At 43.4% G+C, this 23,617-nt stretch overlaps 1 protein-coding gene across 1 annotated transcript; it reads left to right on the forward strand.

Annotated features, from left to right (window-relative positions):
* Nucleotides 1-1,631: 1,631 nt before the first annotated feature.
* On the forward strand, nucleotides 1,632-15,160 carry LOC111217660 (C1q-related factor-like). Its single transcript, XM_022739624.1, has 2 exons — nucleotides 1,632-2,382; nucleotides 14,928-15,160. Exons 1-2 carry the CDS (start codon nucleotides 1,774-1,776, stop codon nucleotides 15,105-15,107), a joined length of 789 nt encoding a protein of 262 aa, XP_022595345.1. The 5' UTR covers nucleotides 1,632-1,773; the 3' UTR covers nucleotides 15,108-15,160.
* Nucleotides 15,161-23,617: the final 8,457 nt, after the last annotated feature.

A 23,617-nucleotide genomic window follows, 5' to 3' on the forward strand; every position in this document is an offset into this window, starting at 1 on the left:
AAGGCATTGCGGCCCAGGCAAAGTAGAGCATAGCCGCCCGCCGGCCCCCCCCCCACCCCCCCCGGCATTACCATCAGTTTGTGTTGTTATTTTCTATAAAATAAATGGAGTATCTGTGGTACTTCAAATAAACACATGTGAAGACTTTTTATTACTTTTTTTTGCAAATCAACAGGTGGTGCCAAAGCCAAACGAAGGGCAGCTACAACAAATTATCATTGTAATCTCCACAATAATACTGGTTGTCACCCTGGCCCATATCATTTCCTGTTATAGACTAACCTCGGCCCCCCATCTCAGAAAGGAAAGTTGATGTGGCCCCCACTGAAAAAAGTTTGGGGACCGCTGCTCTAAAGGGATGAAAATGTCAAACAAATGACATCACAGCTGCATATAGATTTTTTTTTCCTCCCAACCAGAACCCTTAATTTGATAAAAAAAATAAAAAAAAAACATGAAATCAATACCTTAAAAAAAGACACCAATAAGAAATGGTGTCAGCGCGTTCAGGTGGAGAGACACAGTTATTGACATGGGGGGGGGGGGCAGAGAGGGCGAATAAAGTAACAGGGTCAACGTCAGCAGCCACTAGATATCCCTTTACCCATGTGTGTGATGTGCCACAGAAAGTCTTGAAGCAGTTGGTTTTGTTGGTTGAGCACTTCATTCTTGGCTTTAACTTTTGTAATTAGCACCTTTTTTTATGAGAAGCTGCAAGCATTTCCTGGCATGGCAGATTTAAGTGTTGTCTTGTGTCTGTGCACATATATGCATGAATCTTTAGAACCCACCTCCAGGAAAAAAAAAAAAAAAAGAAAAAAGAAAAAAAAACTGTCTTTCCACAGCTCCATCTTTATTTTTAGAGGCTGGATGCTGATGAGAGAGGAGAAAGCAAGGGAGTGAGAAGCGGCTTCTAAACTGGGGGGGAAAGAGGGGAAAGGCGAGGAGAGGGGGATGAAAGAAGGGGAGCAAGATGGTCAGGAAGGTTGTGTTGGTTCCACTGTGGATCAGGAGAGTGATAGAAGAGAAATGCAATGTGATGATGAGAGTTGTTTCTCTGAGAGAGAGGAGAGAGAGGAGAGAGAGAGAGAGAGAGAGAGAGAGAGGGAGAGAGAGAGGGAGACAGAGAGAAAGGGGGACGTAACCACACCAACCTCTCACTCGATGGGGGGGGGGCAGAGGGGAAGGAGGGGGCTCTGCTGCTACCGCCGTATAAAAAGCCAAGCCTGAGAATCCGGCACCACAAACTCACCACACATACACACACACACACACACACACACACAAACACACACAGATCCAGTGGCTGCTCTGTATCTCTCACACTCACCCACTCTCATCATTTTCTCTCTCTCTCTCTCTCTCTCTGTGTCTCGCTCCCTCTGTCTCTCACTTCATTCCTCTGGGCTCTGCATCCTTCTTGCTTCTTCTCACAAGTCAGATTGTGTTTGTAAGTACGCGCTGAATGTCTCCCTCTGTATGCTTGGGCTTCCTTAAGTCTTTTTGTATGTGTGAGTGACCGGTTGCCTACTTCAGTGTGACTGAGCAGAGCAGTGAGGTGTATCAAGTGTATGTGGGTCTCTGTCTCACCCTCACACATTCGCCGCTCCTCTTGCAACTCTTCTCGGGATCTCTGGGTCCCTTTCATCGGTGACAGGCTCCCCACACCAAACAGTCACCATTTCCGCCCCCGGGAGACCCACGCTGGCAGCGCAGCCCCTTCCCCGACTCAGCATCGGGAGGAAGACCCTGGTGGCGGCTGCCGTTGGGGTTATGCTGGTCCTGGTGCTGGTGGTCCTCATCCCTGTGCTCGTCAGCTCCGTGGGTACAGATGCCAGCCACTATGAGATGCTGGGCACCTGTCGTATGGTGTGCGACCCCTACTTGAACAAGGGCACTCCGGCCAGCAGCACCAGCTCCACCGGTCTCCAGGCTGAGGCTGAGGCGTTGAGCGACCACAGCAACGTGCTTCCACCCTCCACCTTGCTGCAAGGCCCACAGGGGAAGCCTGGCAAGCAAGGCAAGCCCGGACCACGTGGACCGCCGGGAGAACCGGGGCCACCAGGACCAGCTGGGCCTCCTGGTGAAAGAGGGGATCAAGGAAGGACTGGGATTTTGGGTCTGGGCGAAAATGGAGCTATCAGCACAGCCACCTACAGCACGGTGCCTCGGGTGGCCTTCTATGCAGGGCTTAAGAACCCCCACGAAGGCTATGAGATCCTCAAGTTTGACGACGTGGTCACCAACTTGGGCAACAACTACGATGGTATTTCGGGCAAGTTCATCTGCAGCATACCGGGCACATACTTCTTCATCTACCATGTGCTGATGAGAGGAGGGGATGGCACCAGCATGTGGGCAGACCTCTGCAAGAATGGCCAGGTTGGTGCTTCAAAACTTTTTCTGAGTTTCCTCTCCCCCAGTGTAAGCATGCCTGACTCCTCTGATGCCCACTCTCCTCCTCTCCCTAGCTACTTCCTCTATGGCTCTCTTTAAAAAAAAAAAAAAAAAAAAAAAAAAATCCATACATTGCAGGAGGCTTTTTCATAAAGCAGGTGAATAAAAAGTGACTTTGTGCGGCGAGCGTGCGCATCTGCCATGCGCCTCCAGAGCCCAGAGCGCACAGCTGTGGCACCCGGCGCGCCTGGAGATAAAGCTGTGTTGACTAGTTGCAACCCGCGTCCCCTCTTCGCATGATGCGTCCTGACATTGCCGCGTCCCGCGATCCAAAAGGACGGTCACAGTGTGGGCGGGTAGTGCGCGCCGGTCTTTTTGCCTTGCCACTGTAAAAATTTGGAAAGCGATCAGGCGTTCCTTCTTTTTTTTTTCCTGAACTGGGATTAATATCTTGTGGAATTTACTGGCAGTCCGTGTTGGAGTGTTGGAATAAGAGAGGTTCAGAGTGGAAAGTCTGGAGTGATGATGATGACAATGAAGCTGCAGGAGTTGGAAGTAATAAAGATGTCGCCATCCATTTACTTTTGTTTGGTTAAATATATGTGACGATTCCATTCCGAGTTATTAATTATTATCATTATTATTATTATTATTATTATGTAGATATTACCTCCCGTTTCTGTTATAAACGACCCATTTAACTTTTAGACTGTGGGTTTTGGCAGCTCGGCGCATTGTGTGAAAAAAGGTGAGGGGGAAGGAGTGTCAGAAAATTCGCTTTAAATATTTGGACCGTACCTGTCTGTGCAAACACACCGGCTAATGTTATCTGTCCGCCGCTGCATCCATCTGTCTCTCCCCGTCGTGTTAAATGCATTAGAACGTCTACGTGATCTATTCACGGCTTCTTTGATGCATCATTTTAATGGGGCGCTAATCTTATTTTGCGCCCCCGAGGGTCTTCTCAGGTTGGTAATGTGTGCCAGTGTAGTTTGCAGCTTTTCCGATCAGCCGTCACATCTCTTCCCTTCAAAGTGACTGCGAAACGCGTTTTGCCCGTAAAATGATGGATGTTGCACGACAGTTATTTCACTCTTTGTGTGCTGTGTTTACTCAGGCTGAAACTGCGTCTTCACCAGGATCATGACAAACATGAGAAATAAAACGTAAGAATGTAAAGAAAACAAATGAGAGAAGAAGCAACCTGTCATAGTTAAAAAAAAAAAAAGAAAAAAAGAGGCTTTAGAGCATAGTACAAAGCAGCTTTCACATTTAATCTCATGCAAAACTTCAATACTTGCTGGTCTTTCAAGTTCAATTCTGCGTTCAAGTTCATTATATAATAAGAAATCATGAGAAAGTAGAAGTTTGGGGGGTGGGGTGGGGTGGGGTGGGGGGTATTTCACACACTGTCATGCCTCTACTGTAGAACTGTCAGCTTCACAGGCTCAGTTGAGCTTCGTGTCCTGCCACCATCATCTTTGTAATCAAAGTCAATTGTACACGTGGTTACACAGTAATGTGATGAGAGATGCTGCTGGTGGTGACAAACATTTTTTTTTTTTTCTGACTGAATGTTAAATGAGATTACAGGTCACAGGAAGTGTCGTTTCTTAGCATGTGGAGTTGCTGATGCACTGTTCTCTGCAGTCACAGATCCCTGCAACAAGATAAATGATAAATATCTCTACAATTCACAAACAAGTCACTTGACATCACGGCCCAGCAGTCTCTGTCGCCTGTGTCACATCTGCTGGCTAACAAAAAAAAAACATTTAATTTTTGGTTCATTTTTAATTTTCTTTAAGTTTTATTGCTTTTGCCAAGTAGGGTAAAGCAGAAAGCTGTTGCAAGTGCTGAGACCACGATATGGGTATAGAGTTGGCATCGTCGTCTCTGTGGCGTGAATCTTTCAGTCCCGCCAAGGCCCCTGGAGGTTAACTCCTTTACCCTGGCCAAGTTCATACCCAGCAAGAAAAAAAAAAAACAAAAAAGAAAAAAAACAAGTTACAGCAATTGCCTTCTATATATAATGTCTCACTCAACAGTAATGTTTATGGGTGGGTGTAAAAGCATTGATATATAATAGGGGAAGAAGAACATATGTTCCTATAAAACGCCTTCTGTTACCGCTTCATTGTGTTCCCAAGAGGAGGGTGTGGAGGTACTTAAGTTAGACGCACACAGTGTGCATCTCCAGAGACCCGCGTAATGTTTATTAAGTGGTAGCTGCTTCTCTGTCTCCGTCTTCCTCCGTCCTGTGTCACAGCTTACGCATAAACGTGCTCTCCTCTTGCTGTGGTGTTTATTAGGATGTTGGTTGATGGAGAAGGCCCCAGAGCCTCAGTCTGTGTAAATGACTGTGAATGGTTATAAATGTTGGGCCAACTTATGCTACATCATTGATGAAGTGCTGCGAGTCAGACTGAAGCTCCTACAGTCACACTGGTGCTTTCCTCAGCTCATTAAGGCTGAAAAAAGCTACACTGTGAGTTGGGACAGGGGAGGCCGGGGAATTGCAGACAATACCAGTATTTTATCATCTTTTGGCTTTAGTGAAGCAGCGGGTTTCCAGGCCCTGCAGTGCTGTTTCACTCCAGCATGTGCTCCTCCCACTCCAGGGGTTCTTAGAAGCTGTGTTCAACATCAACATCCACGGGTTACCTCTTTTTTTTTATTTTTTTTTATTCTCCTCTCCCCCCTCCCATGCTCTTCCTCTTTTCACTTGGCAGAGTGCAACACAAGAATCGCAGCACTGTCCCCAGAACTTTGACACTTTTTCTAGCTAGACCAAAAAAAGTTAGCTTCCTGGTAAACAAACAAATAAGGAATCTATTTTCAGCACAGCACACTTTATCCGCTTTCCAAGTTCCTCTCCACACTCTCTCTTCTGGCTTCTTCATCGCCTGTTCTTTTGCTTGCGTGCCAAATATTCCAACCAATCCTAAACTCCTTCCCCATTAAATCAGTGCTTTGCTATAACCTGCCTTGGACACATCCTGAGAGACACAGCCGCGACAATGAAGACAAATTTATTGGACGCGGCAGAAGGGGGAAGAAAGAGGAGGACAGAAAAGACATAGTTATTGTCCTATTGTGCTATTGAGTCTATTTAATTGTAATTAAAAAGCTTGAACCAGATCCAGGATGTGTTTGCGCTTCTCCTCTCCGTTCCCTTCTTAATATTGTTATTAATCCGCAAAACCGTTTCAGAGTTAATTAAAAGCAATGACTTCAGCGTCAGTCTCTCAAGAGGACCATAGTGAATAATCACTCTGTCTCCTCCTTTAATAAGCTTCAACGTCCTTCGTGCACATGGCTCTTCCCTAGCAATTACCTCTGCAGTCTCCTCCTCGCACACACACACACACACACACACACACACACACACACACACACACACACACACACACACACACACACACACACACACACGCACACATGACTTACACACAACAACACAGATTAGTATGGCGTTATGCCTCCCCCCCCCCTCCCCTAACCCACCCCAACTGTGCACTGCCCTCCATCTCTCCTCTGTGTCAGGTCTACAGGAGCTCACTTTTCTAAAGTTTTCATCTTAAAAGGAAAACTTCTATTTAAAAAAAAAAAAAAAAAAAAAAGCAGCAAAAGAGAATACGGATTGCGGTATCACAGAATCGATTTGCTAACACACAACGCCATCAATATTCTTCATTGCTCTCAAGTGATGCATTGCACTATAACAGAAGAGGTTACGGCGTACAATCCTTTTCTTGGATTTTGTTTTTGGAGCTCACTTCGCTTCAGAGAATAGTTATTCCTTTTTGTGTGTGTGTGTGTGTGTGTGTGTTACTCAACTTAGCTCAGTCGCGTGTCATTTCCCTGTCAAACCATTCGCCTCAGTCCATCTCCCTGCTCCATATGAGGGCACCTCCAGGAGGGGGCTTTCAGCTCTGGTGCACATGAAGACTGTTTATCCAGTTGCTGTGTATCCAGGTGAAACCCACGCATTGTGTTTAGCATGTGGTGTCAATCCCAACATTAAACACGTGAGCTGAGCCATCTGGACGAGGGTCTGCTCTGTTTGGTTTGATTATTGACATATGCTCTACAGAAAGGTGTGGACAACAGGAAGAGAAACCATTCAGCAGCTTATCCCTCAGGACAGGCTTTGGTCTTTACTGATTTTTGTAACAAGGCAAAAACATTTTTAGTATCTTTTAGTATTTAAGAAAAAATATGATGCAACCATTGTGAGTTATCTACACACAGATACAGCAATACACTAAGCAAGACTTAGATTGATTTTAACATTCTGGTAATGTTCGGACCTGCTATTCCTCATCGTGGTCTGACTTCAGCACTGAGAGGCCTCTGTGTGTCTGCCTGGTGTAACAGAGAGACTCTGTCTGAAATAGACAGGCAGGGTTTGAGAGAGCCTCCCTCAGTCCCTCAGCCTCTTTGCCTGCAGTATTGATCCCCTTATGTGTATGTGTGCATGCGTGTGTGCGCATTTGCGCGCGTCTCTTTCCTTCTTCTGACAGACCCGTTTCTTTCTGTGTGATGTATACCGTGGCACTTCTTCTATAATCAGCCTGAGAGGTAGTGGAGGCGGACCTTTGGCCTTGATCTGCTGTGTAATTGGACATTGGATTTGACACTCTGCCGAGTGGAACATTAGAGCTGGCCTAATTAGGTGCGAGGGCTATTAAATGAAGATTGGCCCATGTTGTTAGGAAATATCACACAGATTGGAAATGTCAAGATCACATCGGGCTGTCATCAGCAAGCACAGGGAAGAAAATCTATCATTTATTGGTGAAGTTTCAAAACTTGCTCGAAAACTGCCCACCACTTGTCTGCGATAATTCAATTTACTTTTAAAACATTTCACTCTGAGCTACACAGAGAGTCACGAGAGCCAACGGCGCACGCACTCTCTGTGCTGGCATCTCAGATTAAGTAGCTGGTGAAATACTTCTATAATGTCTCATGTACTGAGAGACCAAAAACATACAGTCTAAAATAGGTTATAGATTGTCTCCTGTGGCTGGCTGACTCAAGGATGCTCTGGTGTTGACTCACAAGGCTTCTTCATTATAATGAGGGCCATATGGGAGATAGACAAGTGCCCCTGGCCCTCTTATGCAAACATCTCTCTCTCTCCGCCTCTCCCCACGCCCTTGACATTTAGCCGTCCCCCAAATTCAGTCTTCAGTGATACCCACAATTATCCTCTCCCTCTTCACAGCAAAGCAGCGAGTCAATGGCTTCAAATGACTCACAAGTCTGCTACATAACTCAATGTGTTTAACACCTGCTGCCCGCCTTTAAAAACCAAGGTGGGTGACACATCAACAATCACCCCAGCGAGAGAGGGTGAATGGGTTACTGTATGAAAAATGCAAAGCTGACAGTCATGCCTTCTCATCCAACACTTGTACAGAAACTCACTTTGCCTCATTTTAGAGGAGGCTTTTTTATTTAAGAAGAGAGGAAAATCTAAGTGCCTCGGGGTTACTAGGGAGCACACTGGGAAAAAAAAAACAGGCTTAGTGTGAACAAAGGTTGGAAATTTTGCAGTAAAAGTCTCTTTTCAGACAAAGCTGTGAGCTGTGATTGTAGTTCTGGTGTTGGTGCTAGAGGCGTACAGTGCTGTGTACCTCAGTAATTAACTGGGTCTGATGAGTCAGACACAAGAAAGAAAAGACTGGCTGGATCTCGGGTCAAAGTTGAAGCCAATTTTTTTCCCCCTGCCACTGTCAAGCCTCTTTTCAGGAGGAGCTGTCTTGATCTCATCCTCTTTTGTTGCAACTGCTGGATTGAGATACTGTCACTCTGGCTCCTCAAAGATTGCTGCAATGTCTGGATCAAGTATCAGTGGTGCATGCGCTTAACTAATGAACTGAACTAACGAACTAATGTCTGACACCAGACTCACCTTTTTGCGTTGCTGTAAGCAAACATAAACACTTGCTTGTGCAGGAAAGTCATTCTGTTTCAAAGGAGGCTGAGCAGGTACAAAGAGAACAGCTGGCGAAATTAATTCAGGAAGCCTTTTTCTGCTCTCGTCTGACAGATGGCAAATTCTCTGTTACCATTTCATTCCTCTTATCATGTTTTCACTTCGGTTCCTCCGACAAATAAACCTGTAACACATAGGAGACCCGACGCTTCCTGACACTACAGTTCTCTTGCAACCCAACGTATTTTCCTGTTCTCATTATTTCAGGAAAATTGCACCTTGTGTGTGTGTGTGTGTGTGTGTGTGTGCGCACAAGAAAAAAAGAAAAGAAAAAAAGCATGTGGATGTATGTGTGTGCCTTTCCCACACTGTGGGTGTGTGTGTTTGTTATGTGTTGTGCGGTGAAATGCTGGATCAGGCTCAATAGCAGTGGCAGGCCATCTAAGCTGCTATTAAGTATGTGGTTCACGGCTGGAATGTTCAAACATAATTAGACAGCAGTACACTTTGATTTAAAGAGGACCAATAGACTCATCGAAATGGAGGCTCAACATCAAGTCAACAAATCCCTGTCAGAGAAGCCACGAGACATGTCCTTGTCACATTGACAAAGCTTCTTGTAAGATCACTGTCCCAGAGAGACTTTACAGGCCCCTCCTGAGCCAGACACAACACATAAAGCTTCAAACTGCCATGATTTTCATAAACAGTATTTTAATGGTTTATAATAAAAGCTCTCCAGCCAACCATACGATGCGACACACCACAGCTGCTGAAGGAAAGTGATGTACAACATCTTTTAAATGGATTCTAATTGAAACTGTTGATTACAAAAGAAATCCCACATGACTGAGGAGCGATGACAATCAGTCTTTTTTCAAATGTGCCATCTCTGGAGCAGTGTAAACACCATCATTATTGACAACTGTGGCGTTCATATTCACAGTTAAACAGCGCACGAGTTAAGGGAAACCACACTTCACTTTTCCACGCACGCATTATCTATTAAGCCCGAGTGCAGCCTAGAATTTTCTGTGTCTCCCACTCGGAATAATATTCAATCAAAGCCATCACGTTGACGATATGACGGATGCAAACACGCGCGAGCAGCCACAAGGAAGACAACATTGCCTGACACCTCATTTACCATCGCGGGAGCCGGCGCTTACGGCCTCATGCTTTGTTTGTCTTGTCAAAGTTCCTCTACATATTCTGTGTCAAGGTCACGCGCTGCCGGTTGGCTGTTTGTCCTGCTCATCTCTCACTATACAGCTGCTGTATCCTGCATTTGAACCTCTGGCTCATATTCCTAACAAGTGCTTTGTGTGCAGTGGAGACAAAAAAAAAAAAGAGAGAAGAAAAATAGCTCCAATAGCAGCTCCCTGATCATTATTTCAAAAATAGTGAGAGCTTTTATTCATGCGTGCTTATCATTGAAAGCAAACGAAGGAGGCCTAGACTGCGGCAGTTAGTCTCTGAAGGGGATTAAAACCATTAGAGCAAAGAAACAAAACAAAACAAAAATATCATTGTGAAAGAACGAGAAGGATTTCAGGGAAGTTTACTTTCACCAGGGCTTTTGTTCGCTCTGTCTCTGCTAAAGGGAAATGTTATATTTGTATTTACCCCCCCCCCCCAAAAAAAAGCATGACTCATGCTCTTGAAGAAGTCTTAAATTTAGCTCCTTAAAGAGCAAATGAAGAGAATCATTTAAGCTATATTACACATCTGTGACATTGCCAGAGGTTCCCAGGTTCAGCATGAACAGCTGCAAAGCAAATATTTTGATAAAGTTTCATTAAAATCCCAACTGACAAATCCTCCTGAGCCATCGTCATCACCCCCACCCCCCCAACCACCAACCCAAGAGCGGTAACCCTCTAATAAGATGGTGTTGACTTTGCACACTCAGGGCATATCATATCATATTAATATGCACTGGACGCAGAAATCTCAGAATCAGAACAGGAGGCTTTGTTTGCACATCGATATGAGCTGTGCTAGATTTAATCAGGAGGATAAACAATAAAAAAAAAAAAAAAAGAATGTACAATATTCGATATATTACTCCTGCATCTTAAAACCTCTCCTCAGAATTTCATTATCCAGATTAGCCTTATAGCACTCGCACATTTCACACCAACGTGACCGCTACTGTCTGTGGCATGTTGTTCAAGGGTTTGAGAAACCCTCCCATCTGTCTCACATCTTTATTACAAATTAGAAACCAACACCTGTGCCAGGTGCTTCAGTCGATATAGTGAAGTTTGTCTCGCTCTTTATGGAGCCTGTGGAAGGTCACCAGGACTGAAATGTTGCTGCAAAAACCTGATTCACAATTATTCAAGTGTTGTGCCCATGCTTGATGTTCTTTTAAATGCATCTGGGCTCACTATGAAAAAAAAACAAAAAAAAAACAATTCTCTTATTCATTTCACCTTCCATTACAAAATTGAGCTGTTTTTTATTTATCAATTTTTCTTTAAATCATTGTTAAGAAAGCTGAAGACGTGTCAGCCTTGCTCCTCACTGCTCCACAATTCAATGCTATGAGCCGTGAAGGCAACACAAAGAACAGTTCTTCTGTGTTTGAAAATCATTCAGAGGAGTGCCTGATGGATTGCAAAAGGACTTCACAAGAAATCCAGCAGAATATTGGCCTCTGCATAGAAGCATGATAATGATTTGGAGGTTAAAAAAAAAACAAAAAAACAATAGTTATCTGCAAGTAACTAAATTCATTTTCATTATTTGCAGTCCATGCTGGCTCATACAGAAAAATCAGTGTCAGGCATCAATGACAGAAACACTACACTGTAGCAGCCGTTGCAATGTTGTGAATACTAGTGAATATTTGCAGAAATTCTATATAATGTTTAATGAAGTGTTGTGCAGAGATGTTGTGTAATGCCCTGTTCCCTACATACTGTAGCACACAGCCGGGTTTAGCCAGGTTCAATCTAAGGTGTCACAGATATGGCATCTTTCCACTTAAATGCTTTTTACAGCAGTAGAGCAAGAAAGACTGTGTTTTATTTCATTATCCACTCTAGCCTCAAGTGTAGGTACTGTCTGTTTTTGTCATTGTGTTGATCGGGAGAAAAGCACTTAAGAAACTCAAATGCCTCTCTTAAGGTTTTCTGGTTTCTATTACGGGTCTTTAATGCTTGTATCATTTACAGCTGGAAAACGCATAGGATATCAAAGGGCCTAACTAACGTATAGGGTCTCAGATTCTCTCATGTAAGAATGATTCAAACTACTGGAGAGTTCCTGAAAGCTTTACGTTTGCTATTTTAATAAGACTTTGCACGCCTCTGCACATCCTCTGCACACTTTTTATGTTCCCAACAGCAGGCTGTTAAAAATTAACAGAAGATGAGCTGAGGATTTAGTATTAGCAGCGATAGCCATTACTGAACAAAACACAAGAACACCCTTAATGAAACTTGGCTCCATTACCAGAATTTATAGAGAAAGCTGCAGTAGTCCGGTCAAGTAGAGCAAAAACTAACAAATGAACACAAATAAAAACAACGCACTAGTGTTAGCAAGATGTTAATTATGAAATGAGTGGATTCTATTATTTTACCAAATTAAATGTCAATAGAACCTTTTCCAGGATCCCGGCTAGCTTTGGCAATAGTGATGCTTTCTGTGCAGGAGATCTCCATTAGTAACTGGCCTCTGCTCACATTTGTCAATATGCCTGTTGTGTGTAGTCCGTAAAGACGCCAACTAATTATTGGGCATCCTCTCTTTGCCGCCTGTTGGGCCAGCTTGTCGACACCCGCTAGAAAAGCCCCGATTTAAAGCTGCGTGGACAAACGCTGAGGCGAGGCAGGGGCCACAATGGACTTTTGAGACTCGATAATGAGCCACAAGAAAACACTTCAAATGCACATAAACTATTGATTTTGATTCAACCTTACGGACCAGACTAAGTGACTAATTGGCTTATTTAACCAGTGGTTACTTTAAAGGATGTACAGTGCTTCCTTTTTCATCTCGAGAGAAAATAATGATCTTATCGTTCGATTTTATTAAATGTAATTTATGAATGATGCAGATCTCCTTGTTAGAGACTGTGTAACAGCACTGAGATACAGTGCAGACTGTCAGTATTTGGTGAGTTGAACAGTTTTTGTTGCTTCGGCTCTGTAAACCAACATATTGGATTTGAAATGAAACAAGGCCCAACAAGTCCTAATGTTCATTCATACTGGGTTGACATATGGGAATTATAACCCTTTTATGGTTAATTTTAGGTGAGCACATTTAACTGGACAAATCAAGATAAATGTTTGGTGACACTCTGCCAATGGTTTGGGGTCTTGCCTTCAGTCAGGTCTTCAGCATGTGATACACATGCTAAGATGGACTGAGATCAAGTGACCAGTCAAGAACATCCCCCAGTTCAGTCGTAAAAACCTCCTTTGTGGTCTGTATGTTAGGATCATCATGCTGAGGCATAACCTTAACTTTGAGGTATAGGCAATGAGTTCTCCACTGTTCACCCAATATGAATGTGAAACGCTTTAACCCTACAGTCAGTGTTTTACACATGAAAGTCTGTTTACAGGTCATGGAGAGTGCTGCCACACATGTGGAGGGAGAGGGAGCAGTGAGAAGTCTGGTTGGGTCTCAAACTGTAGCGTGATCCCCATCTCTGCCTGAGGCTAGTGGCTTGAGACTACATTACATGATACTAATATAACACATCCCAATCTCTCCCAATAGAACTATTGATGGTTTAGTTGCATTCTGGGTAAAATAGGCACCAGGTTTTGATAAGAAGAATGTGTGGATTTCAAAAATAATTTATGTCTGGTTCTGTTGCACCAATATGGATATTTTTATTTTTATTAAAGGAGTTATTTGTTTGTGTTATATTAGCAGTTGTTTACTTACCAGTTTAAAGGAATTGTTGCAAGTTCAGCATTAAACTAAATTTTAAATGTAATGTGCTGGAATTCAGAGCCAAAACCAGAGAAAATGCTGTGTCACTGTCCAAATACTTGCAGTCTGCACTGTACAGAATAAGGTTTAAGTTCACGACTGTAGCGGAGGATCATATTTAATTGGGCCTCTTGGCTCACCGGACAAGGCACACACTGTATGAAGGCAATATCCAGTGTGTGACCTTCACTGTGTGTCTCCTAACTCTTTACTCACTCTCTTCAGTTTTAAAAATAAAAGGCAGAAAACATCACATACAGCTCTGTGTGTCTTGAAAAAAATGCAGCTTCAGCTATAACATTACATTGCAGTCATTCCAACTCATGCTCACACATGCATGAAAACCCCATCTATTGTTTCAGTGCCCATTTGGCAGTGCAGCTACACTTTCCTCCCCAGAGAGAGAGAGCATGTTTGTGGTGGAGGTCTTAATTAGCCAGGACAGGTTATTTAGAAACTGTTCCAAATGTCCTATAGCCAGAATGGCCAAATGCACATACACACACTGACACACACAAATACACACAGTCAGACAAAGGTTAACATAAATAAAACCTTTTCTCTTTTTTCATCATACAACCTCATTCCAGTGATTCTTGTCATTCTCATTACTATGCATTATCAAATATTTCTGCTCAGATCCAGCGCGCGTCATTCATGTTTTTCTTGTTCTATTTCTCAGTCATTTCCTGCACAACGAGACTCAGACACCGCTGTTAAGTTTCTGAAACTTTCTCTTTCTGTGGACCTTTTGTTCCAAGGTTGAATGTTAGGTCTTCTAAGACCACTGGCTAGATTGGAACCATAAATCTGCTTGACAGAGAGGCCTGAGGTTTGACTGACCCTCTAGTTGCTTCTGTAGGTTTAATATCAATATGAACAACTATTTCTGCCATTGTTGTGTCCAGTAATTTATTTCACTTCAAAATGAAAAACTGAGTTTTTATTTTGGGTATTCCCTAACTGAGACATTCTCCGTCTGTGCAACAGAAATTCTCTTGTGGTGAAGCAGCAAAGTGATTTCTCAGACTAGTGACACGTTTTCTGAAGTGCTCTTTGGTTGCCTCTTCATTACTTCTGCCAAGAAATGATGAAGTTTTTACGTTTGTTTTTTTTTTTTTTTAAAAAATTTTTGCCCAAAATTTTTTTTTTTTTTTAAACAGTTTTGGCCTAAAATGTTTGTCTGTTAGTTAATTAGCAGAATATCTCAAAACCTTGTCAGAAGATACCATTAAAAAAAAAAAAAACTGTGGCCATGCAAAATGGCTTTTTTTAAGATTGTAAGATTGGGTGCTTTCAAATATAAACTCTGCACTTTCTTGAACAGAATACATACAAGCTATTGAAAGCACTTATATCTCATGATTGTGTGCAGGTCTTTTTGTATTATCAAAATAACAAATGTAGAGGACGGTGTAGCCTTGGTGGAAGTATGTGAGAGCTCTATATATAGTTTTACTTCAGATTTGCAGTAACAGAGACTTGCGCCAGTGAATGCGGTATGCGGGTTGAGTAGTATGAGAGCCTGACAACCTTTTAAATGCATTTCCTAATGTCCCGACACGTACTGTAGCTAACAAGCCGATCCCTTCTCCTACATGTACGTCTGCCCTTTTTCTTCCAGGTTCGTGCCAGCGCCATCGCCCAAGACGCTGACCAGAACTACGACTACGCCTCCAACAGCGTCATCCTCCATCTGGACGCAGGAGACGAGGTCTTCATCAAACTCGACGGAGGCAAAGCCCACGGAGGCAACAACAACAAGTACAGCACCTTCTCTGGCTTCATCCTCTACGCAGACTGAGAGCACACACAGACACAGAGAAGGTCAGACAGGAAGAGATTGAGAGAGAGAGTTGTGCGACAGGGAGGGAGGGGGGAGGGGGTGTGTGTGTTAAAAGCCGGAATGCTTTCTAGTTTTCCTAATTCTCTCCATCATCACGGACACCTCTGCTTCGTATCCATCAGCCAAGACACCCAGGCTCTGTAGCCGAGCCTGGGTGCAAAGCTCCTGAGGATGCACTGAGAGGGGCCGGGCGGGCGGCGTGGGAGGAGTGGGACGTGGGGAGGAAGTGGGCTGGGTTTTTTGCCTGCGCTCCTCAGCATAATGCCGACGTGTCAGAAGCTCCTAGATATCAGTGTCTCTCCTCTTCAGCCCTGCTCCATTGCACAGAAATATCAACGACTAAAATGAAAAACCCTGCAAAAAGTGGACGATCTCACCTCTTCTCTCCGTGGCAACGGTCAGCTGTACTGTCAGTGGACTCGATTGACTGAAACTTGTAGTGTTGTTCCGTGCAAATTTTCCTTAGATTGTGTTTTTTATTTTGTAGAAATGCATAATATTCTACACAGATGAGATTAAAAAAAAAAAAAAGAATATATTTGTCCAGTGTGAAGATATCCTGTTTGACTGAGAGTAAGGATTTGTGAGATGTTATTTGTGATGCAGCTCAGAGATCTAACAGCTGGAAGAGAAATCTTCAAATCAAGACTGTCAGTATTTGATGGCAGAGGGTGTTTTTCTCCATCACTGGGTATACAACAAGGTAATTATATATATTGTTCATGTGGAGAATAACAATATATTCTGCACTGTATCTTCCAATGTATCTGAAAAAGAAAGCATCTCATATAGAGAATACCCTTCCCTTACGAACCACCTCACACTTTTCACTTCAACCACAAAAATGTCCTGCTGCTGTTCGGATTAAAAAGTAGAGTTCAAATCGTCTCCTCGATGTTCTAGTTTTTATGTAGACGCTGTAAACTCGGCACGACCGGCCACGTGACTGAAGAATGCAGAAAAACCTCAGATCAGATTTCTGAGGTACGCAAGTTGAAGAGCGCCCATTCTTTTTTTTCTTCCCTGCTGTGGCGACCTCCGAGCCTTCTTTCGCGGTAAAATAAAAATAAAAAATAAAAAAATAAAATAAGAATATGCCTTCTGAAGTGGGTGGGGAGACCCAGACATAGAGAGCAAGATGGTCGGTGGGGGTAGAGGGGGGGCTTTCAGGCATGGTGAGTGGGCAATTTTTCTGTTTCAGTGTCTCTGAGCTTCACTGGATGTCATTCCATTCATTAGGTGCATATTCACTGACACACAGGCATTATGGTAATATTTACTCAACATGGCGGCCTGACAGCTTGCTTGAGAATGAAATTGATTGGGTGAGCGACTTGGCCTATTATGACTGCACGTTTGTGTGTGTGTGTGTGTGCGTGCACGTTTTGTCTGTGTGTATGTGTGTGTGTGTGTGTGTGTGTGTGTGTGTGTGTGTGTGTGTGTGTGTGTATGTGTGTGTATGTGTGTATGTTTGCACGTATGAGGATCTACGTATGTATCTGTGCATACCAGTGAGTGTCTGCATTTTAGCATGTGCCGTGCCATAGCTACATTGTTCTTTTCCAGAGTTATTCTGTGCTACAGCCAATGACAGATATTTTACTCAGCAGCCAATGAGATTGTGCTCTGTAGGGTGGGGAGCCTCTATAGATATAATGAGAAGAACAAACAGCTTGTAAATGAAATCTATGACATGTTTGTCTATCTTATCTTTTGAAATTGTTGAATACATTTAAATAATAAATGGGATTTTTTTGAGTGACTTGTCTTGCGAGAATTCTTGTATCCCAAATACGCTAATTAGGGGGAAAATGATCTGTAAATGACCTCATTTGCTCTGTGAGACTAACTAACTACAGTGCAAACAACATGAGTGGAAATGTGTGTTTCTTGCTCTGTTTAAACTGGGAATTTTAACAATGGCCTGTCAGTGCAAACATTAAAAAAAGATCCTATGAGCAAGTCCCTCATCTCTCTTTTCTCTCTAAAAAAGTTAAATATATTTAGGGTGATGGGTGTCGGGGGAAAGATTTCTGTGTTTATGCTCCCTGCGTCCCATCTTAAAGCGATCCTGTGGAGCTTCCCTCCATCTGTAAAGGTGCGCTCAGAGATAAAGACCCTCCAACAACATCTCCCCGTGGAGTAAAATGCACTTTCTGAATGCCGATGAGTCCTTAAGGAAATGCAGGCTATTCCTCAATCGGCAATCGTGGCGTCTTTTCACAGATCCTCATCAAAAGAGGCGTGACATACCCAGCGAGGAGGTGAGGACGGAGGAGAAAAGACAGGGGGAGGAGAGACTGTGCGAGATAGAAGAGGAGCAGAATACGGCTTGACAAAGACAGATGGAGACATGAGAGAAAGAGTAGGCCATGGAGAGAAGTAATGGGGAAGAGACAGATAGGGAGGGAGAGGGTAAAGAGAAATAGAAGGAAGACAGACAGAAGGGGGGGGGGGCTGGTACTGATTTGGGGGTGGAGAGGGAGGAGGGCTGGATTGTTTTCAGCATGGAGTGATTCCCTGTCGGGGCTGTGTGAGGTGTCAGGAGAGATTAGCTGGCGTGAAGCTGGAGGAAAGAGCTTGAGATAGCTCGGATTGGACAAGTGTCAAGAAGTGGACGTCCCTCAGACCTGGCAGGAATGGGATCTGACACTGGCTGCTACGCTGGGCCGCACTACTCTGCTCTTAAGGGAGGCAGTCACTCCACTCTGTATCGTTTTATTCATTTCCCTCTAGTGTATAACAAGCTAATTACATGCACGCTTGGCTAAATGAGAATGTCTGAGCCTTGTTTAATGGTACTAACATCTGTAAACCATTTTCACCGTAATTTTATAAGACATTCTCGCCAAACAACGGGACCATCACTGAAAATAAGCATCTACCAGCTGCGTTTTAGTGACACCGGGTCAGATTTTTGTTTGAAATTTTCTGGTTTACTTAAAAGCGGCTGCTCTTCAAAACAAAGAGACTTACAGGTGTTAGAGCTTCTCACAAAGCTGGATGGTGGAACAAGTAAAGGGGCAAAAAGAAAATTGAATCCAAGTATATCTTCATCTTCTGACAAAAACAATTTGCGGAAAGTTTGTCTCAGCTTGTTTCTTAGAATAAAGCGTACAAGGGAAAAATGTGTTGCAACAAAAAAGACAATTATACAAAATCTGTAAAATCAGTAGTGTAGGGAGAGAGACAGTCTTCGTAAATCGTAACTGTGGAGTATGTGTAAAGCGTTAAAAGACATTTCAAAAAGAGCTAAAAAAACTTCTAAGGTGGATTTCAGAGGCGCCCAGAAAGAATTTGAGGTATTTCATTCATAACATAACTGATAAGTTCCTGTAATGAAGGACAGAGCTGTCTCACTAAGCTGCTTTTTTTTTAAGTCTTCAACCTAATCTATAAAACCTTAATCCTGAAATCTTTTTAAGTCTTTGCACAACCAATGTATTTTTCTTTTTATCTATTTATTTATTTTTAGCCATGTGTTTTTTCAGGGTTTTTGTTTTTTCCTGGCAGATGATGTGACACTCAGGAAGAAGTGACTGTGGCAACTTCCATGTTGGTTATGTCACACACATTTCCTCAACACAGAAAACTGAGCCCAGGTGTGTCTCGTGCATCTAATGGGGTAATGAAATTTATGTATTATATACGTCCCTCAAACCTTCCTGCATCCGAATTTTTAAAAAATAGCATCCGCAGCATTTTTACGCCACTTTTTGCTAAAAATCATACACTGCAATATGTCACATTTTATTGGTGTGAAAATGACCTTTGTGTGATTTAACAGCTGTCAGTGATGACACCAGATAACGAGGATTCATGAGTGTCCAACATCTCAATTTATCGCTCATTATGGAGTAATCTATTGAGTCTCTGCTATATAGAGAGTAGTAGTTTCAGACACAGCAGCCAGAGCAGGTTTTACATTAAATTTTGTTTGTTTGTTTATTATGTGCATGTATCTGTATATATTAATGCACTGCATTTCTTCTTCTGCGTTTTTAATGGGTACTGAAAATTTCACTAAAAGGGGGCAGTGAGATAATGTGAAGTAAAGTGGAGTGGGGGGCCTCTACGCCACTGTTGTGAGAAAAAGAGGCTACTAGTCTCTGGTTTGTTATGCTTCTGAAGTTGTTGACTGATGTGATCTTGATAGTTGTATTTAATTCTATGCAGCATCCTTAACAGCAGGCTCTCACTGCAGCACCCTGGGGCAGACGCTATCTAGAGGGCAGCGGCAGCTTGTTTCAGTTTACAAAAGGTTTCCATCTACAGCAGAAACGTTTAACAATTCTGAGTCGCACAGACCATCGCACCATGAGTTTCTTTCCATGCTCAAGCCTGACCTTTTACTCTCACCTTTTTTCACCTATCTTCTTTTCTCCTTAGCGTGCCCTGCCTTTAACCTGGTATGACAAACACAAAGGTTAGGAAAGCAGACAGCTGTTAGTCGACCAGCCTCGTCCTGCCACCCAGGATCCTCTGCTACACGCGCGCACACACACACACACGCATTCATAAACGTACACACAGGAACCACTGCATGATAGCGCAGTCACACATTAACACTGTCAACCTCGCCGCGTTTGCTCCGACCACTGTGCATGATTCCCTTTGTCAGTTTGGGTTACGGCCGAGGAGGAAGCCTTTCCCAGTTTGTCCCTGGATGGTCTGAAGCTGCCAGGCCAGGTGTACTCTGCAGTCACTCGCTGCGCCGGGGGAGCGGACCGAGCTGAGCCGCCCGGGCTTATCTGCAGGCCCACCCTCGGACTGTGACGCCGTGACCCCACCTTGCCGCTCCACTGCCTTGTATACACTTGTTTAAAACTGGAACAACATATTCCTGGCAACAGCAGAACGAAAGTTGACTCACAGAACTTCAGACACCTTTGACCCTCATTCCTTTCTCTAACTTTAACTCGCCACATCTGCTGTCTCTGCTCTCCTTGTATTTTTTCTTTCCTCCTCCTAAATGTCTGACCATGGCCTGTGCTTGCCCTTACATGCTGCAGGCGGAGACAACACAGGATGCAGTGCAGTAAATGTTCCTCACTTTTCTCCATCTCCTCCTTCTCCCTCACAGTGAAAACAACATGGCATCCTTACATGTTGTAGCGCCACATCTCCAGAGAGCCCACTGTAAAGAGAGATAAAAAAGAACAAACAAACATCCAACATGCCTTTTTTCCCTTCAGCAGGCTGAGTGCATTAGTGACCTTTTAAAGTGCTGTCTCCCTTGTGCCTTGCACACACCCCAAAGAAGAACAAACTACTAATAGGGCTAAAAAGCTGACACACTTAAAACAAAGATCAAACCATTTCTTCGCCATGAGGCAGTACTTGCTACATTAATGGTATTCAATTATGTAGCCAAGACAAACAAACATCTTTGTAGGCAAACAGCAGCCAAATGTGTAAAGTTTGTGCAGAGTGAGAACCATAAATATGTAGAAATACTTTTTTTTTTTAAGGAGTATTAAGTTCTGTTGATACTTACTGTTAACTATGTAGATCTATCCCCTCATCTGAAACAACATGCATGACTTTGCATTCACCTGCTTCAAATTTAATTTCTGATACAAATGGGAAATGAAAGGAGAGGATTCTCAAGAAACAACAGCTATGCAGATGGAAAAGAGATGAGCACACTGAATACAGCAGTACAAAACAGATTAAATTTACTGCTTGGTTCAAGGAAAAGACGGGGTGGCAGAGTACATTTGAAATGGGCATCTTGCAGAAATGGAAGTACTTGTTTTCTTCATCTACAAAATGACCTTATTGGTTAGAATCGTGGGAGGCAGTAAGCTCACACCATATGACTCTAATTGCAACGTATGTGTGTGTGTGTGCTGGTGCGAGTGTGCACGCTCATGTGTTTGGAGTGCAGTGGTGTTTGCGTGAGCGGACATCAGACAGAGCTACAGGGCCTACAGCAAGGAACCGCGGTGAGGTGGATAAGCTCAGAATTGCAGAGGGCAGATGTCAAAGAGGAGATATTACCCTCCACAATACTCCCACTCGAACAGGATAGGCCATTACATGGTATGTTTCAGACATTAGCATGCAGATAAAATAGATATTGACAAGTAAGAGAGGCAGTCACCTCAGCTGGCAAATCAAGATATTGTGAATAATACACAAAACCTCCTCAAGATGTCTGAGGGAGACAGTGCAACCAGGAAATAAGGAATCGTGCCAAACTTCTAATAAAATATAAAAGCCACCAGATTGTTGCATAACTTTGAGTCTGCTTGTAGTGAGTAATAACTCCCCAAATTTAGCTCAGTTTGCTCCCTCTCCTGCTACTTCTCAAAATCTGATGGATGTGTGGCATGCTAGTCATGTCGCCTCGTGTCACCTGTGCCCCGCTCGCTCTGCGCAGGGAGACAGAGAGAGAGAGAGAGAGAGAGACAGAGAGAGAGAGAGAGAGAGAGAGAGCCATGGGAGGTCTGGAGGAGGCCAGAGTGGGAGAGAAATAGACATCTGTGATTAACACATACAGACACGTGTCAGTGTGGAGCATTCGCTGGGAGGCACGCTGGGAGACGCTCACACACAACCTGCTCCTGACAGCAAGGAGTGCGCTTAAAATAAAGGCACAAATAAGAAGCATGAGAAAATGTGCGGAGGCCACGATGACTCCACCGACACGTTCGGGCGGGAACGCGAGCGCTTGCACGACAAGGGGGGAAACGAATTAATAGATTGAGTGAAAAATACATTTCACGCTGAAGTGACAGGCATGCAGCTGTCTGCACAGGTGCACAAATAGATACACACACACACACACACACATGTAGTCATGAGTATCACACCTCCCTTTGGCATGTGCTGTAACAATGAACTGTTTGTAGCGTTATTTAGAAACATGAAAGGACCTCTGGAGATGTGCCACTTTAAGGAGGTTTGGGGGTTTGGAGCAACAATTCCATTATTCTTTTCTAATACCATATGTTCAGATTACACAGCACTCTGTCTCTCCCTCTTTGTCTCTCTCTCTTTCACACACACATACAGCAAACTTGTGAGGACCGTCACTGATGCAATGCATTTCCTAGCCCCTGCTGGCAAACTTAACCATCAACATTACCAAGTCCAAGCTCAACCTAAACCTTTATGGGTAACTTTGGTCTTATTTTCTTTGTTAAGGTCATCATTCCTATCAATATTAATGTTCTACTCATAAAGCTAGCAGCTGAAATCTTAGGTCACAACAGTGACTTTTGACTTACTGCACTTGACATAGTTGTGTGTGCCACGCAGTGAGAGTTACATTTCAACACTTTCAGATATATCATCAAATAAAGCGGTTTAGAACAGATAATCTGGCCAAACCTGTCTGACTGTTCGATGGCTCATGTCTCTTTCCTTCTAGGATGATGCTGTGATGTGGGAGATCTCAGCAAGAGATCATAACCAAAAGAAATAACAGCCAGAGGCTACAAAACTATGAAGCAATGTGTAATATCTTTAGTCTCAACCTTTACCACTTCTTTAAACTAGCATTCGTTTAACTGACCTTACCTTAATCCTCAACAACCTTTTAAAGAAATGAAAACAAGAAAATTGTCTACAGATCAGGAAGTACAAGAGCACAGCTGTGCAAGTGAGCAAGGTCCAACGGTTTGCTACCTGGGGATAACCGGACTGGATGACTGTTGCTGTTCCACTGTGCTGGATTCACAGACACTGAACGCAAGTCCAGCTGCAGGGACAACAGCAAATGTTCAGGATGACATCTCCCTAAACTGAATGCATTAACCTGGTGATTGCCTGGGAATAAGATGAGGTTTCAAATAAACAGAGGAGGTAATGAGCCCCTGCCAAGGTGAAGGAGACCACGGGGGAGGACAGAGGGGTAAAGTAGGCCTGAGAGAGGGAGAGAAAAAAAAAAAAAAAAACTAAACCAACATCAATATCCCCAACTACGATCTGGCTTCCACCTTCTAGCGCTGATGCAAAGTTTAATCGTTAAGAGGACGCTTTGAGGAGTCTTTGTCTCTAAGGAGTTACACAAGCAGAAATACACACACGCACACACACACGCACACGTACATGCACACACTTGAGGGAATGGTTCCACGGAGAGATTCAGTGAGCCATCTGCCAAATTAGGCCATGAGCCATGAGCCCACAACTTCACTGTTCTATTCAGTTTTCAATTATTGGGCTAGAGGCTTAAGCACAAGGTCTGTATACATGCATTTGAATACATACACACATTAATAGAATAGATATTTTTTCACTCATGCATCCAATATGAGATAAGATGAATCATGCAGACACGGCGGCTAAGTTATTCATAATGTTTCAATAATGGATAACGTACATGGCAACACTACTTGTTTGGATTATTATTTTTTTTTTTTAATTCAACACTTGGTATGACGATGTACAACGCAGAGATGCAACAGCTTAAGTGAGAAACTGACCCCTGAGGGGAACAAACACATGACAACAGCGAT

This window comes from Seriola dumerili, unplaced genomic scaffold (genome assembly GCF_002260705.1).
Source record: "Seriola dumerili isolate Sdu_G_001 unplaced genomic scaffold, Sdu_1.0 BDQW01000044.1, whole genome shotgun sequence".
NCBI lineage: Eukaryota > Metazoa > Chordata > Actinopteri > Carangiformes > Carangidae > Seriola > Seriola dumerili.

Bases quoted from the DNA above. Each gene is read 5' to 3' on its own strand.
- LOC111217660 (XM_022739624.1), top strand. From the start codon at position 1,774: ATGCTGGTCCTGGTGCTGGTGGTCCTCATCCCTGTGCTCGTCAGCTCC. The intron at 2,383-14,927 runs GTTGGTGCTTCA...TTTTTCTTCCAG, and splicing joins ACCTCTGCAAGAATGGCCAG to GTTCGTGCCAGCGCCATCGC.